Source organism: Dermacentor andersoni, chromosome 11 (assembly GCF_023375885.2).
Source record: "Dermacentor andersoni chromosome 11, qqDerAnde1_hic_scaffold, whole genome shotgun sequence".
NCBI lineage: Eukaryota > Metazoa > Arthropoda > Arachnida > Ixodida > Ixodidae > Dermacentor > Dermacentor andersoni.
The window spans coordinates 42,931,433-42,949,754 of NC_092824.1; the positions used below are offsets into that span (position 1 = coordinate 42,931,433).

At 44.4% G+C, this 18,322-nt stretch overlaps 1 protein-coding gene across 1 annotated transcript; it reads right to left on the reverse strand.

The window, feature by feature from the left end:
• Positions 1–1,679: 1,679 nt before the first annotated feature.
• Positions 1,680–13,964, reverse strand: LOC140213979 (uncharacterized). The gene is made up of 9 exons (XM_072285181.1): positions 13,583–13,964; positions 13,004–13,191; positions 11,171–11,239; positions 10,639–10,707; positions 9,133–9,201; positions 8,618–8,686; positions 2,752–2,820; positions 2,242–2,310; positions 1,680–1,783 (listed from the first exon to the last, which is right to left on the reverse strand). Exons 1-9 carry the CDS (start codon positions 13,690–13,692, stop codon positions 1,680–1,682), a joined length of 816 nt encoding a protein of 271 aa, XP_072141282.1. The 5' UTR covers positions 13,693–13,964.
• Between the last annotated feature and the right edge of the window lie 4,358 nt (positions 13,965–18,322).

The following is an 18,322-nucleotide window of genomic DNA, read 5'->3' on the forward strand; positions in this document are numbered from 1 at the left end:
CTTGATCGACATGTTTATCGCCGATAATGCCGCAGTGACTTGGAAGCCACTTGAAAGTTATTTCATGGCCTGCATCACTTACATGGTGCATAGCCTCTGTAATCTGAAATACTGGCTGTTCGTGTGGGCCGTGCCGTAAAGGTGATAGTAGAGACTGCAGTGCCGCCTTTGAATCGCAGAAGATCGTCCACTTGTGTGGCGGTTCATCACCGATGTAATGGGGGACGGTAAAGAGCGCTGCGAGCTCTGCTGCCGTCGATGATGTCACGTGAGTCGTTTCAAATTTGATGGCTGTAGCTTTCTTTGGTACCACGATTGCCGCAGCAGAGCTGTTTGGCAGGGCAGATCCAGCAGTGTAGATATGCGTGGAGTCACGGTAGTTCTCATACAAAAATCTTATCGTGAGCCATTTGAGGGCTGGCGACGATAGATCAGATTTTTTTCATGATGCCAGGTATTGTGAGGTTGATTTTTGGCTGAGTGAGGCACAATGGAGGAATCGAAAGTTTCGCAGCTGGAGTGAAACAAGCTGGCAATAATTCATCATGTGTGGTTATCGTCTGGCTGAAAGATGTGTGTGGTTTGTACGCTGGTAAAGAGGCTAGGTGGTGGCAAGGAGTACTGGAAAGATGCCTCATAAGGGTCCTCAGCGCTTCAATTTCAATGTGGGGCTTGACAAGGTGGTCTCTAGCGATTGCTACTGTTGATGCACTCTGAGGCAGGCCTAGACATATCCGGAGCGCTTGAGCCTGAACACCTTGTATCGTGCACAGATTCGTTTTGCCTGTGTTGGTTATTGCTGGCAAGCTGTACCGCAGAAAGCTGAGATAAAGTACCCTATATAGTTCTAGCATACCACTTGTCGACATTCCCCAAGTCTTGCCAGTGAAAAACTTAAACGTGTGGCACATGCCTGTCAACTGTTTTTTCACGTATGATACCTGAGGGCTCTATGACAAGTCCCTGTCGATTATGACACCTAGAAACTTGCAAGATTGCAAACTTGCAAGCAAAACGAATGCCCGGCGAAAGTGCATCGTGCGGTGGGCGGAGCAACCCGAGAAAAACGAAGACGCTCTGGCTGGCTCTGGCAGCCCGCAGGTAGCCAGAAGTGGAAAATCGAAGAAGCCCAGTGGGCTCAAGGCCTACTACACTGCTTCCAAGTCCGGCATTTAGTCGCTCCAGGACGGCGCTTTTGCCGCCAGGGGTAGTGCAACAGAACAGTATTTGCGATGACAAAGAGGTGAGCAGGGTGAAGACGATGACGGCGATTTGAGGCTAGCGCGGGCTGTTGCCTCTTGGCCAAGTGTGGCGTATTGCCTTGTAAATATACTTGTATATAGCTTTTCGTCGGCGTCTTCCTACGTACCTACGTAACAATATGCTACTAAAATTGCCAATAGGATCCCAGGTTGGCTGCATTAGAAGGAATTTGCACTGTGCCGACGTTCATGAGGCGTGGCAGCAGGTAAAAAGTGCTTGAAAAGACAGAAACGAGAAGGGAGGACGCAATGCGAGGGCTAGTGCTCGTGTTGGGATCGCCATTTCTGTTTCCGTCTCTTCAAGTGCTTTATTCTACTGTGTTGAGTCACAACGTTTGCATGTATTATGGGTTCTGAATTTAGGACTCACAATGGGTTGTTTCATGGATTATGACTGTTAAGGTACTAAAGGTATGCTTATGCCATGTAATGTACTGCAACAATGTTCCCACCTTCGCATAGCTCAAATGATTCTGGTTCAGGCTTTGGCTCCAGCAGGGGAGCAGGGCTGACAGTGCAATCTGGAAAACGTTATACAGAAGCTCAGCTACTAAGTCACATTTCGACACATTAGTTATTGCATAAGCACAGCAAACACCGGCGAATAGCAGTGGCAAGTGCAAAATATGCTTATATTATCGCCAAGAATAGGAGCACAGGTTGGCTGCATTAGAAGGAATTTGCACTGTGCTGACATTCAGTCATGTTGCTGAGACATGGCAGCAAGTAAAAAGTGTTTGAAAAGACAGAAACGAAAAGGGAGGACGCAATGCGAGGGCTATGCTTGTTTCGGAATCATAATTCTTGTTTTCGTCTCTTCAAGTGCTTTATTCCCTTTATTTTACTGTCTTGAGTCCCAACGTTTGCATGTATTAAGAGTTTTAATTTAGGACTCGCGTTGGGTTGTTTCATGGATTACAACTGTTAAGGTACTAAAGGTATGCTTATGCCATGTAATGCGCTGCAACAATGTGCCCACCTTCGTATGGCTCGAATGATTCTGGTTCAGGCTTTGGCTCCAGCAGGGGAGCAGGGCTGACAGTGCAATCTGGAAAAAGTTATACAGAAGCTCACCTACTGAGTCACATTTCGACACATTAGTTATTGCATAAGCAACAGCAAACACCGGCGATTAGCAGTGGCAAGTGCAAATTATGCTTCTAAAATTGCCAAGAATAGGAGCACAGGTTGGCTGCATTAGAAGGAATTTGCACTGTGCTGACGTTCATGAGGTGTGGCAGCAGGTAAAAAGTGCTTGAAAAGACAGAAACGAAAAGGGAGGATGCAATGCGAGGGCTATGCTTGTTTAGGGATCATAATTTTTGTTTCTGTCTCTTCAAGTGCTTTATTCTACTGTGTTGAGTCACAACGTTTGCATGTATTATGGGTTCTGAATTTAGGACTCACAATGGGTTGTTTCATGGATTATGACTGTTAAGGTACTAAAGGTATGCTTATGCCATGTAATGTACTGCAACAATGTGCCCACCTTCATATAGCTCGAATGATTCTGGTTCAGGCTTTGGCTCCAGCAGGGGAGCAGGGCTGACAGCGTCATCTGGAAAAAGTTACACAGAAGCTCAGCTATCGAGTCACATTTCGACAAATTCATTATTGCAGAGGCAACAGCAAACGCCGGCGATTAGCAGTAACAAGTGCAAATTACGCTTCTAAAATTGCCAAGAATTGGAGCACAGGTTGGCTGCATTAGAAGCATTTGTACTGTACTGACATTCAGTCTTGTTGCTGAGGTGTGGCAGCAGGTAAAAAGTGTTTGAAAAGACAGAAACTAAAAGGGAGGAAGGAATGCGAGGGCTAGTGTTTGCGTTGGGATGACCATTTTTTTTTTTTTTTCTGTCTTTTCAAACGCTTTACACGTGTTATTTCACTATGTCTTGAGTCACACCGTTTGCATGTACGACGAGCTCTGAACTTAGGACTCATGTTGGGTTGTTTCGTGGATTACGACTGTTAAGTTAGTTAATTAGAGTTTAATGGCGCAAAAGCGACTAAGGCCATGCTGCGCCAGTCACAGGACAGTACAAGATCCAATGTTAAGGCAGCAATAGCTGCATTATCTTAATGTCTATGCAAATACCCAGTTTCATCTAAAGCTCTAACAAGTTAGTGAATGGCACTAGCGGCTCATCGCCCAATATTAAGGCAGGGTGTAAAGGTACATCCAAGTGATACAAATTGTTGAAATGTTTCCACCTCTGTGTTTCAGTACGTGGACATGACGTAATGATGTGGTTTACTGTAAACGATTTATGGCATCTCTAGCAAGTTGGTGGGTTTTCTTTTTGAAATGCAAAATTGTGTGTTAGATGCGTGTGTCCAATTCGAAGTCGACATAACATCACCTCATAGAACCGTTCTTGGTAACTGCATGATTTACGCTCGCCAAGCAGGTGTTTAGTCATATGTAACTTGTTATTTAGGTACGAGTTCCATTCTTGCTGCCGTTTTGATGCTAGGGCCTTACGAATCACTTGGGTACTGTCTTTGTATGGAAGTGTTATGCGAGTTATGCTTTTGTGCACTGCCATGGATGTGCTTCTACCTGCTGCTTCATTCCCTGGTATCCCAACATGGCTTGGGACCAAGCAGAATCGTACGGTTCCTCCGTATTTCTTATTAAAGACCATGTCGCCATATCCATATCCATAGACCATATCGCCAAGCAGGGGTTCAGATGCGGAGTTTAAGTTTAGAGCTCTCAGGGTACATAACGAATTGGTATAAATAACAGAATTCTTCTGCTTGTCGGTAGTAATTTTCTTAACTGCCATCCATATTGTATAAACTTCGACGGTAAAGACTGAAAAAAAATATTTATCCGAATGCTATTTTCCCAATTTTTCGCTACGATCCCGACACCTACGTATTCTTGTGTTTTAGAGCCGTCAGTATAGAATTCCTTATAGCTTTCATATTTTTCTTGAATAGCTCAGAACTCTTGTATTATGTGTTCTTGTGGAATGTCTTTTCTTTGGATGTGTTAGTGTCCAGTCAGATAGCTGTGTAAAATTGCCCCACGGAGGCAATCTTGGTGGCCTTTCGGCAACCTGCAGGACTTCATGAGGAACATCACAAGTCTGAAAGCATTCTTCGTGACGTAAGTGGTTGAATCATGTTTGGTTTATTTGTGTAGTGTACCCGTGATTTGCACTGTGTTACGATGTTGTAGCATATGTGTTGTGGTGATGGCCGAATTCTCAGTACATAGCAAAGTGTAAGTACTGGTCTGAGGTGCTGTAAGGAAGGCTCATTGCAGTCAACGTATAAACTTTGGACAGGCGATGTTCTGTAGGCACCGCTCACCAGTCGTAGGCCGAGATTATGAACTAAATTATGGGGTTTTACGTGCCAAAACCACTTTCTGATTATGAGGCACGCCGTAGTGGAGGACTCCGGAAATTTAGACCACCTGGGGTTTTCTAACGTGCACTTATATCTAAGAACACGGGTGTTTTCGCATTTCACTCCCATCGAAATGCGGCCGCCGTGGCCGGGATTCGATCCCGCGACCTTGTGCTCAGCAGCCTAACACCATAGCCACTGAGCAACCACGGCGGGTCCGAGATTATGAACTGGATCAAGTTGTTTAATGTAGGACTGCCTAGCTGCACCATAAGCTATACTACCGTAGTCGAGCATGCTACGTACAAGGGACTGGTATATACATAGCAGAGATGTTCAGTCAGATCCCCAGTGCTTGTGAGATAGAACCTTGAGGTTATTTAGTGCTTTATTTGCTTTAATTTTAGTTGTGTTACTGTGGGCCAGGGAGTTCAGTTTTGTTTCAAAAGTTACGCCTAATAATTTGTAGTCTTCTAAGACCGGCAGCTTTGTACCATTTAATGCGAGAACTGGACTGCAGTGTAACCCTTGCTTCTGGGAAAAGAGAACTGTAACAGTTTTGTGCGTTGAAAACCAGAAACCATGTTTGTCAGCCCATTGTGTAAGATTACTTATCGTTATTTCTAATTGTTTTTCGCAGGTGGGTAAGCTTGAGGCGCGGCAAGCCACTTGCGAATCGTCAACACATATTGAGTGCATAACAGATGATGGGATGATCTTATTAACAGAGTTCATTTTGACTATGAAGATTGTCAAGCTCAGAGTGCAACCGTGTGGAATGCCATTTTCATGTGATAATCATGGGAGATATAAACAGACATGAGGTCACATGACACGTGGGCATGGCATCTGAAATCAATTCTAGCTTGCCACGCCTGCACAAACCACATTAAGTTACCAACCAGAGTTACAGAGAATAGTGCCACATTGATTGACATCTGTGTTACAAACTTAAATGAAGGTGAAGTACTTGCCGGTGTTCTTACAAGTGATATAAGTGACCATTTACCCCTATTTTCTTTAACCAATTCGACTAACATTCGCGCTACCCGGACACCTTGTCATCGTCGAATAATAAATAATTTTTCTTACAACACTTTCGGGAATTAATTGTAGCTATAGACTGGCAGGCATTCTACAATGAAAGTGATGTTAACGCAGCTTTCAACATTTTTCTTTCCAGCATACAAACTTCTTATGAATCGGCTTTCCTGCTACAATATGAACGTAGCAGAAATAAGAAAGTACGAAAACCTTGGATAAACCGTCATTTCTATAATGACATAAAAAAGAAAAATGCGATGTACCACCTTTTCATAAAAACGTGATCAAGAACAGTTGGTGACATTCAAAAAGTTCAGAAATCACCTACAAAGTAAACTGAAGAAAGCTAAACGAGATTACTATCTACAACTGTTTTCTAGCATACGTAATGAACCGAAACTTATATAGAAAGCAGTGAATAATATAACAAGTAGAAAGTCGAGTATCGTGTCCCAGATATCATTACTGCACAAAAGTAAAATGACGAGCATGAACGAACATTTCGTTCAGGCTGGTTCATGTACATCGAGGGGAGGCGAAAGAAGAGTGGTTCATGCAATCGACATCCCATTGGTGACCAGCTCCATTCTTCTACAACGCACAGATAGCGTTGAGATGCAAAATCTGATACACAAAATAAAGATCACAGCCTCAGCCGGACCCGACGGAATTCAACCGGAGCCGATCAAATATGTCTCAAGCGAAATAAGTGTTGTTCTAGCTTATATTGTTAATTTGTCAATATCTTCAGGAATCTTTCCCGATGCACTAAAAACCGCTTGCATAACACCAATCCATAAAGGTGGTGCGAGAGATCAAGTCTCAAATTACAGACCAATTTCGGTCTTAAATGTATTTTCAAAGCTTTTCGAAAGCGTCATGGTTGACAGGCTGTGGTCTTTCTTGACTAAACACAGTGTAATCTCAAAGTACCAATATGGTTTCCAAAAGAATAAGTCAGCAGATCAAGCCCTTCTAGATATCAAGGATAAAATAATTGAGAACATCAAAAAACAGGTTACACTTGGCCTTTTTCTATATTTGCAGAAGGCTTTCGACGCAATCGATCATAAAATATTATTCCATAAACTAGAAATCTACGGAATATGCAGCGTCGCTAATGATTTAATAAGTTACCTAACGAATCGAAGCCAATTTGTTCAGATAAATTCTATTACCTCTGACATTTTGCCTATAAAACAGGGTGTACCTCAGGGCTCAAAACTTGGCCCACTACTGTTCTTAATTTATGTAAATGATATTGTACGAATACCCAACTCACCTGACTTGGCAATGTATGCCGATGATACCAACTTGTTTTTTTTACATCCAGTGACACTTCTGAACTTTCTATCAGTGTTAATGCGTATCTAAATCACTTATCAGTTTGGTTGAGTGCAAATAGTAGAATTAAATACTGCAAAAACAACACACATTTTATTCAGGGCTCGTAACAAGAACGTACCTAATGACATTAACATTAATTACAATGGTACAGCAATTAACCATGTCCAAGAACAAAAATTCTTAGGCGTTTGGTTTGACAAACGTTTATCTTAGAGTTCGCATATAAGGCTGCTATGCAATGACCTTTATAAATCTGTCGCCAAAGGCCAAAGCTGATTCCGCTTTGGCTCAAACAACAGTTATACAATACTCTCCTTTACTCTAAACTCTGCTACGGGGTCCTGGTTTGGGGTACAACTTCAAAAACAAACTACAACAAATTAATTCTTTTACAGAAACGAATCCTTCGTATATACTGCAATTACCATGGCCGTTTTGTAGACCTTGAAACAGCTCCATTATTTCAACGCTACTCCCTTCTTCGAGCAGACAGAATATATTATAAGAAACTTCTGATGACCACACACAAACAAAAATTATTCACCAAAATAGACAGCGATGAAATACCTCGTTATTCACTGCGCAGCAATACCAGACACTTACCGAAAACAAGAACAAATTATGGTAAACAAACATTCATATATCAGTCGACAGAAATAGTAAACAAGGTAGGAGAACTGTTAAACTTTAGTGCTTCAGAAAGCTCCTACAAAAGACAGCTTAATCCATTATTACTCGCCGATGACATTTGCTTTCACCAATTATTAACATTTTCATTTTATTGCATCTGTGTGTAGGCATGTATGACTTAACAAAGAGTGCATACTGATAGAATTGGTGCTAATGTTTATGCGGCTTACTGGTTTTAATGAACAAATATTGTAATAATTTTTGTCACTGAAATTATGATCTCTTGTGCGAAATGTATGTACGTTATATGTGTATTCATTTGTACCAATTTTAACCGCTGTTGTAACCGTGGGGTCTGGGACCTCTGTCAGGCTTCCGTGCCATTAGTCCCAGTCTCCCCTCGCTCAGACGAGAAATAAAGTACATATGATGATGATGATGATGTGTAAATGTGCGTGAAAGTATTATGCGGAGACGTATTTGAAATGTTCTATTTGACATGAAATCCCATAGACAAATTAGCATTCTGCCACGAATTCCCAGGTCAGCCAGCTCTCCCTAAATTCCATATCTCCACGTGATATCATACGCCTTTTCTAAATCAAAGAAAACCACGAGACAGTGTTGTTTGTTAAAACGTGTCGCGTATTTCATGTTCTAGTCGCACGACATGGTCAGTGGTGGAGCAGCCTTTCTTGTATCCGCACTGGTGCATGTCTATTAGGCTTCTTGTTTCAAGGTTGAATGTGAGTCTGATGTTTACGATGCTCTCATAGGATTTGTCTAGACAGCTTGTTAATGCAATGGGTCTGTAGCTGCTAGGGGATGCTGCGGGTTTAGTACCAGGTTTTAGAAAAGGCACTACTACTGCAGTTTTACAATCTGTAGGCATTACCCCAGACTTCCATCACGACTGTTAAGGTACTAAAGGTGTGCTTATGCTATGTAATGTTCTGCAATAATGTGCCCACCTTCGCATAGCTCGAATGGTTCTGGTTGAGGCTTTGGCTCCAGCAGGGGAGCAGGGCTGACAGTGCAATCTGGAAAAAGTTATACAGAAGCTCAGCTACTGAGTCACATTTTGACACATTAGTCATCGCATAAGCAACAGCAAACACCAGCGATTAGCAGTGGCAAGTGCAAAATATGCTTATATTATTGCCAAGAATAGGAGCACAGGTTGGCTGCATTAGAAGGAACTTGCACTGTGCTGACGTTCATGTTGCTGAGACATGGCAGCAAGTAAAAAATGTTTGAGAAGACAGAAACGAAAAGGGGAGGACGCAATGCGAGGGTTATGCTTGTTTCGGAAACATAATTTTTGTTTTCGTCTCTTCAAGTGCTTTATTCCCTTTATTTTACTATGTCTTGAGTCCCAACGTTTGCATGTACTAAGAGTTTTAATTTAGGACTCACGTTGGGTTGTTTCATGGATTACAACTGTTAAGGTACTATGCCATGTAATGTGCTGCAACAATGTGCCCACCTTCGTATACCTCGAACGGTTCTGGCTCAGTCTTTGGCACCAGCAGGGGAGCAGGGCTGACAGCGTCATCTGGAAAAAGTTACACAGAAGCTCAGCTATTGGAGTCACATTTCGACAAATTCATTACTGCAGAGGCAACAGCAAACGCCGGCGATTAGCAGATTCCTTACCAGCAGCTGTAAAGCACGTACAGTTTTTCCCTAGAAGAAACCCAGGGGTCGAAGTTGGCGGCGCGTTCCGGAGTAACACACGGCATTTCATACGGGCCGTCGATGTCTTACAATTATTTTTCACTGCGAAGCTAACCAACGTTATATGCGAAAACACAAACAAATATGCGTGGACGCATATTTTAGAGACGCAGACCTACGCAGAAAAGGACAGCTCACGAAAAAATTTCAGTCCTGGTGCAGTAATGCAATGCATCGGAATCCTGATCTACATACGAATTGTGGAACTGCCTCACCTCCATCTATACTGGAATACCTCAGCATTATTTTTGGGCCTCATTCCTCCAAAGATTATGCCCAGGAGCCGATTTTTTTCGTTCCTCGCTTTTCTCAGTGTCATGGAACCAGAGAAGACTGACCCGGTCCGCGATGGCAAGCTGCACAGGATCGCACATCTACTGCAGCATATGAATGACGTGTCAGGTCAGCTTCTTCAGCTATACCGAAATTTGTGTGTGGACGAACGAATCACGCCGAGACAGAAGAGCTCTCTAGAAAGACAGGCTTTGGCCAGCTTGCATTTCGAATTGAGCTGGTAAACCAGATTTTTGGGATGGACGAAAGTCACCCTCCACGTCCTCCAAAGAAGTCTGAGAACAAGCCCCAGGTGCGAAAAAAGCACCGTAACTGCAAGCTCTGCTATGAGAAAAACAAAGCAGAGATGAAGACGGCAGTTTTCCGTGAGCCATGCGGTGTGTGTGTTTCATCCCGACGAGGGACTGCTTTTGAAATTGGCATGCCACCCAACCACGCTAACTTTCTTTTTTTGTGGAAAGAACAGTTTTCTGCAAAACTTTCCGAAACTTGTGTCATCTCTTTAGGACATAATAGGCTACAAAGTTTATATCTTCAAATTTTCTCACTATCGATATTTTTAAAGTTGTGCACCTTTTTCAAGCAGAACGATATGCTCACTGTATAAATTTTTACATTATAAAAGTTTTTTCATAACCTTGTGTAAAAAATATATGTATATGCAACATATATATTATTGAATAGGAAATTCATTTAGCTACATTTTGATACCAAACAATGTAAATAAGGCATTAGTGCCTAGCCGCCAAAATATATTTCCTTCCACCTAGTAATAACTGCCCTTTTTCCCATGGTAGCGAAAGAGTTAACACCTTTTATTTTACTACGTCTTGAGTCGCAGCATTTGCATGTACGACGAGCTCTGAATTTGGGACCCACGCCGAGTTGTTTTGTGGATTACGACTGTTAAAGTACTAAACGTATGCTTATGCTATGTAATGTGCTGCAACAACGTGCCCACCTCCGTATAGCCCAGACATTCCTGGCTCAGGCTTCAGCTCCAGCAGGGGAGCAGGGCTGGCACTATCACCTGGAAAAAGTTATACAGAAGCTCAGCTATTGAGTCACATTTTGACACATTAGTTATTGCATAAGCAACAGCAAACACTGGCGATTAGCAGTGGGAAGTGCACAATATACTTCTAAAATTGGCAGGAATAGGAGCACAGATTGGCTGCTTTAGATGCATCAGCACTGTGCTGACGTTCAGTCTTGTTGCTGAAGTGTAGAAACAGGTAAAAAGTGTGTGAAAAGACAGAAATGAAAAGGAAGGACGCAATGCGAGGGCTAGTGCTTGTGTTGGGATCATAATTTTTGTTTCTCGTCTTTTCAAGTGCTTAACACCTTTTATTTTACTACGTCTTGAGTCACAGCATTTGCATATAAGACGAGCTCTAAATTGAGGACCCACGCCGAGTTGTTTTGTGGATTACGGCTGTTAAAGTACTAAATGTATGCTTATGCTATGTAATGTGCTGCAACAATGTGCCCACCTCTGTATAGCCCAGACATTCCTGGCTCAGGTTTCAGCTCCAGCAGGGGAGCAGGGCTGGCAGCATCATCTGGAAAAATTTATACAGAAGGTCAGCTATTGAGTCACATTTTCACACATTAGTTATTGAATAACCAACAGCAAAAATGAGAGATTGGCAAGGACAAGTGCAAAATATGCTGCTAAGTTTTCCAGAATAATAGCACATGTCACCAGCTTCATTTGTTTATAGTTGGATACAACTTTAGAAAAAAGGGGGCGTTTACTCCTCCAAGGCAGAAGCACACAAGCACCCACCAATGGGCGCGCACTCTGGACTAACGTCATCAGCCAAACGGCCGGTGAGCCCGCCGACAGAGGAGGTGGCCGCCCGCGCTTCGTACTGGACGAGGTCGCATCAGCTGTGTGCTTCAGCCCCTTGTCAGAGTGAATTCCAGAACTGTTTGTGATGGTCTATCATGCCGGAAATATTACTATGAGCTTACGATGCGGCATTTGTGCCGCGTGCGTTATTCTGAGCCGTGATCCGGCGAAGGGACATTGCAGCGAGCATCGCTGGCGCTGCACGCTTTGCCTGAAAACAGGATCCAACGGTGACCGCTACAAACACACATCCTGTGCGTTTGTTCCATGTTGCTTTATTTCGCTCCCGAGTGAAGTTACGACGAGAAAAGTTTTCTAAAGACTGATCCCTACTGTTAGCGGCGGGTGTGTTCGTGTACTGTGTCACTGCGTTTTTCGTCGGACGGGGTGAAGTGATGGAGCAAAACCATTCTCAGGAGAAATCAGAAAGGTGTGCGTGCATGAAACAAACTTACGAGTGTCTCAACAGAGAATATTTGCAGAAGAAGCCTTCAACGCAAAGATTTGTCGATGTCAGCTTAGCATGAACGATCATTGTCAGCAGTGAGGTAGCCGAGCGTCTAGCGACGGTGTTCGAGCGTTGTGTAGCACTGTCGATTGATTGCTGTCCACCAGTGCTCACTGCACGCGCAAGCTGTAGAATGCGTGCTGTGAAATTGTGAAAACACAAACAAAAAATATACGTTTTTGCTATTTAAAACCAAGAGCATTTATTTAAAATAATGAACAAAGCACTTTTGTACCTTCCTGCCTCGACCGTATTCTCTCCCCAGGTTTGTGATGGTTGCGATAAATGCATTGTTTTATATAAGTACTTTTTCAATAGCAACTGATTCATTTTAAGCTTGGAAAATGAGTAGTAGATATGCCGTGTACGTGTAAACAAGTGCAAAAGCCATGCAGAGTTGCTCTTTCTACTTTTGTCACTTGCAATTTTTCTGTCGCTATCCGGCATGTGCTGTCGCACATGAGAGCTCTACTAAACCAGTCATCAAAATACAAAAGTCTTTATTTATGCCGAGAATTACGCATTTCACGAGCACGTTTTTTCGAGCGGGACTATTTTAGTCGCGGAGGCAATCAGCTGTTGCACTTCGGTCATCTGGGCGGGGCCTCCCCTTTTTTCTAAAGTTGTATCTGACTATAAATACTTAGACAAGTGATGGGCTCTGAATTTAGGACACATGTTAAGTTATTTTCTCAATGTCTATTGCTAATGTTTCAAATAAATTGTTGCTTTTCTAATAGAGTTATTCTTTATATGGAGTTTCCTGAGCGAAGAATACACATTCATCACATAGTGGATTACAAACACAGTGCACCTTCAAAGCAGGCCGACACTTCTTTTTTTTTTTCCAGTTGATGAAATGACAATGGTGCGAGAAAGCTTTGCTATTAATGTGCAGTGTAAGATAAGGCTCACGTATATATAGTCTAGCTGAAAAAGTTTAAACCTGTTACTATCACCTACCTTTAAACTCGGACAGCTCATGTGGCGCCTTCACGGATGGCACGGCTGACCAAACGAGCCTGGTTTCTGCCGGGTCCATGAAGTCTCCATCCGTGAAGTGCGCCGAACAGATTCTGTAATTGTAGACCTTTTTTCTGGGCAAACCCATGAGGTCTGTCCTCCCAGCGTACTCTAGAAACGCTTCCATCCTGAAGAAAAGTGAAGCCCATAAATTCCAACGAGTTAAAGTGTGCAGTCGGATCATGCATAAGTGAACTCGTTTCGTCTTCTCGGTGCAGTATAAGTTGTGACATATCTACTTCGAGGCTCAGAAATTCGTTTTTAAACGATAGCTAGTTCTCAGCAGGAGGCAAATGCAAAGCACACAACCAAGCACTTCGTTATATGCGAGACGCAAAGGTGAAGCTAAGCAGTACGTCTCAAGTGGTTTATGTTCGCTGCTTACAGCAACATCTTTGCCCTTTTCAAATCAACCATATTTACGATTATTAACTGTTGCCTCACTCAAGACCGCGGCTATGCATGATTGCGCACACTGATTAGGACAAATGAAAACAGGAAAGCCAACTGCGCGCTCACCTGTTGTCTTTAGGCACCCGGAAGAACACTGCATGACTCGTTCTTGAAGTATTCCTGCACCACTGCACGATGCACGAGCGATGCGAGTAGTCGTGGAGCGGGTAAAACATCGCGGGGCGCTAGCACACGGTTACCGAGGGCCACGAAAGCGACGAAACTGCCCACGCCAGCCAAAGCATGCAGCGCACGCTTTCCGACTACGGCAGATAACCATAGAATAAAGGATAACGAAAGACGAAATTTAAACGTAGCGAGCTAAGTGGCGCCGCCGGGCCGATACACAAACAACCCAACAGTGGGGCGTGGCAATTGCGGAGCCGCCGGACGTTTGCGCGCATGCGCAAGTAAGAGTTTTCACATGCGAGCACGAGACGCTCATTTCAGGGATCGCAAGTCGTTTGTGCGCAGGCGCGAGAGAGAAAATTTGGGGGCTTTTGCATGGCTTTTGCAAAGATACTTTGCCTAGGCACTACGGAGACGGTTTCTTTGCGCGTGTTGTAGGCGTTTGTTTGTAGGCCTGCCGGCATTGCGGAGTGGGCGAGTGGGGTCGAGTTTGTATACACTCTTAAGCAAAATTACACCCTTTTGTCACACAACGATAATCGTCATCTGCTTTGTCCGCATTTCCTTTCTTTACCGCGGCGAGCCCGGTACCTCTCAGTAACGAACGGCATACGCGTTATCAGCATGACATAGCATTCCCAACGGGAAAGCAGCGGGCGCGGGGTTTTCAAGAAAAAAAATGCAAGCAAGGCAGATGACGATTATCGTTGTATGGTAGATATACACCATAAAGGGTGTACTTCTGCCTACACTCTTCACTCTAAAAAAAGTTTGCACCCTTTGGAGCGTATCTTGTCCCACAACGATAATCGTCATCTGTCTTGCCCGCGTTTCCTTTCTTTAACGCTGCGAGCCCGGTACTTCCCAGTCACGAACGGCATGCGCGTTATCAGTGTGACGCAGCATTCTCGACAGGAAAGTAGCGAGCGCCGAGTTTAAAGAAAGGAAACGCAAGCATGCAGATGACGATTATTGTTGTGGGACAAATATACACCCCAAAGGGTGCAACCGTTTTAAGAGTGTTAGGCAAAGTTACATCCTTTGGAGTGCCCCTTCTGCCACACAACGATAATCGTCATCTGCCTTGAAGCGTTTTCTTTCTTGAAAACCGTTTCACTCACATTGCACCTGAAAAGTCACGGACAGCAGCATACGAAAAGCCTGCCAAGAGCGAAGATGCTGTACAAGGAGCTCGAGCAGTCTGGACCTCTACTACAGCCCCTACTGCTCCCCCGGAACAATCCCTTTTTTTTTTTTTTTTTTTTGAAGGTAGAGTGCCGTAAAGGGGCAAGAATGGTTTAATCCGGCATGACTGACTCAACACCAGCGCCACAGGCACGAGAAAGTCTATCCGATGTACCTGAATTCAGACACAGCGATCACCAAATGGAGCGTCCCTGCCCACTGCCTCACCATGCGGGCAGCAATCGTCGAAGCGTCCTTCGTCGGAACCAACTAGCACGCCAACATGTTTTAACTAAACTAACCAGCACAGTGTCACGTATGCACAGGCTACACATCTCGATCGATGAGCGCGGAAACCCACTGTCAAAATTCTGGAGCAAGGAATCGTGGCGGCAGCGAGCGAATTGACCTTCAGGCATCTCTCGCTTCAACGTGAACGAAACGTCGAAAGCACAGTGCATACCAAGTTACAGGCACTACACGCACTTGGCAAACATCGCGGATTGCTTTGAAGACGAGGCCCGCGCGGGCGCGCACTACGGCCACGTCGCAGATCGTTTTCAAGACACGCGAGCGGCGGCAATGCGTCCCTACGGCGTCCGCGATTCGCGTGGCAGCGCCGTAGTAGACGCCGCAGTTGTGTCATAGAATAAAGAACCAACTTGTTTGGCGGGCGAGGAGAACATCGAGGCACCCTGGCAGCCGCCGGTGAAAAACGCCCTTCCTCCCTCGCCTGACCCCACTGCCTCGCGCGCGACAGGACAGGGCACGCATTCGGGGTCACGTTCCTAGCTCGCGCACGCGAGATTGAACGGCATTCACCGGCTCACCTACACACGCTTTCACTTATACGGAACTTCACGGCGACGCCGACGGCATAAATGCGTCTGGAATGTCCATATAATTGCTATCGCAATGCAATGCCGCCGGACCGGCGGCGGAGACAGTCGAAGGTGAGGGAGTTACGAGGGAATGGTGCGGGAGTGCGAGGGGAGAGAAGTTGTGGGGGAAGGGCACGGCCACCCGGATCGGCGCGCGTCGATCTAGAAGGGCATGGAAGGGAAGCGGATTTCCTTTCCCGCCCTCCTGATGGATGGCGCCAATTACCACTGCCACCTAGAGTCAATGCATGGATGCCACCTATAGCCCCTTGATAATTCGAAAGTAGCGACCCTCTTCTCCCCGCGGCACTTTCCTCCTCGATCCTCCTCGCCCGCCGGGTGTGCGCGCTGCGCACGGCACGCTTTTTCTCCTGGGCTCCCGCGTACGGGCCGCCGCATCTATGGAGGTGCGTTATTTTGGGCCAGTTGCGCACCCCAGTAGTGTTGAAAATTGAGGAATGCGCATCGATTATGCTGAAGGCAACATTTATGAAGAGATTTTTTTTTTTTTTAAAGCCGTATGAACAGGCTATATTGATGTAAAAAGAGCTTTGAGGCGAGTTTTATACTCCTAACAATTTTTCTGCCACTTGATGATGATGTGTGTATGATCTAGTATTGCTTGTGGCACATCCCTCTGGACGTGGCTTATTAAGCGAAGCCTTAGATCTCTGTTTCAAGGTCGCGTTGTCAGGTATAGAAAATATCACATGACCCAAGGAAGGCCGGAAGCAAACCAAAGCATGACCAGCCGTGTATAAGAGATGATTAGTGATTAGTAAAGTTAATGATTGATTAGTGATTGTATTAAGATGGATTAAGGTTGATGAAGATGGATGAGGGTGAAATACGTTGCAGTGCTAAAATTATTGCCTGCAGAATATTCTCTGCATTACTATATCATGACCACAATCACGATTGATTGCTCAATCTTCGTAATCAAAGCACATTGATGCAACGATTTCAGCTCCTGTTAAATCAAAGGAAAAAGTTTCCCTACAGAACAAAACCCCAGAAAGGTAGTTCTAAAACATTCGCTATTCAGGTGAAGATTACCAGCCTCCGCCTAGATGTTGATATCAACAGTAAGCATGTGCAGCCGTGTGAACACCCCTGCACATTGCCTGTATCCATGAGAAAACAAAACAATAATCGTTGCCCACTCATGCATGCATGGAAGCACAGTCCAAAGCAAATTCCAAAAATCCAAGGTGTCCTTATAGGTATTGCCTAAGAGGCGCGAGTGCGAAAGCCTTGTAAAGCCTCTTGTAATTCACCTTAATCCATCTCCATCAACCCTAATCCACACTAATCGGACTTAATCCTCCTTCATCAACCCGAATTAATCTTAATTGACCTTAATCCTCATTCAGCCACCCTAATCCTCCTTAATCCTCGTTCATGTGCCTTAATCCTCCTTTATACACCCTAATCCCCTTACCCCACCCCCCATGACCCACCCTAATCAGTCTTAATACTCCTTCATTAACCTTAATTCATCTTAATCCACCCTAATCCTTATTCATGCTCCTTAATAGACCCTAATCTACTTTAATTGAATCACTAATGAATCGTTTATTCACTTGGCTAATCATTCATCTCTTATAGATGGCTGGACATGCTTTGGTCCGCTTCTGGCCCAGATGATGTTTTCTGTTCACAACACAACCTTGAATAAGATCTAAAGGCTTTTGCCTTAAAATGAAAAAAAAAAAAGAAACGCAATGTGGACTAGCTAATTTTTTCCGGGCCTGCGTTCATTGTATGACTGATGCACAAATCGACGTAAGATGAAAATAATAGCTCCTCTACAAGCCGATATTTCAGTTTTCAGTAAAACAGGCAACGGATCCTAACAATCACGAAAAGTGCGACTGAGAGGCTGTACCTTCACACATAAAACATTTATGTGCGAAGATGCAGCCTCTCGATAGCACTTTCATGGTTGTTAGGATCCATTGCGACATGTGAGGTGATGGAGTCCCAGCAGAATAGTAAGCATACTGTCTCTGTCTGTCTGAAAAACATTTATTATTATTAACCCCATATTTATGGAACATACTAATTGCCACAGAAAAAATGCTGGTGAGCAGGCCGGAAGAATTTAAAAGATGTGGCATTACGGGATGCTTTGATACGAGCAATAAGATGCCTCACCTCGCAAACAACACTGTTCTTTGTCAGAACAAAGTTCTTTTGGCCAATGCTATGCAGCCACTGCTTCCTTTGCAAGCCGTCATGCTTTTTGTGTGGTAGCATAAAAACTGCATAACCATCTTCAGGCTTCTTGCTACAGTTTTAAGTGCAACAGCATGGCATAGCACTAGCACAGAGAGCAGGAAACACAGTGTACAACATTTGCTACGCCGAGCTAAAGCACCGAGCCAGCCGAGCTGAGAAGAAAAATGGCGCGAATGGAAAAAAGAAAGAAACACAAGAAAAACGCAAGATCAGCGCGTTTCCAAGGGCAATGGCAGGGAGACCAATCGTCGTGCAGAAAAACGGGCGCTAAACCGCTTCCAGCGGGGAGGGGGGACGCGCAAGGGGCGAGGAGGTCATGTGACTGCGGCAGAGTTCCAAAGAGTAGTGGTACTTTCAAATTATCAAGGGA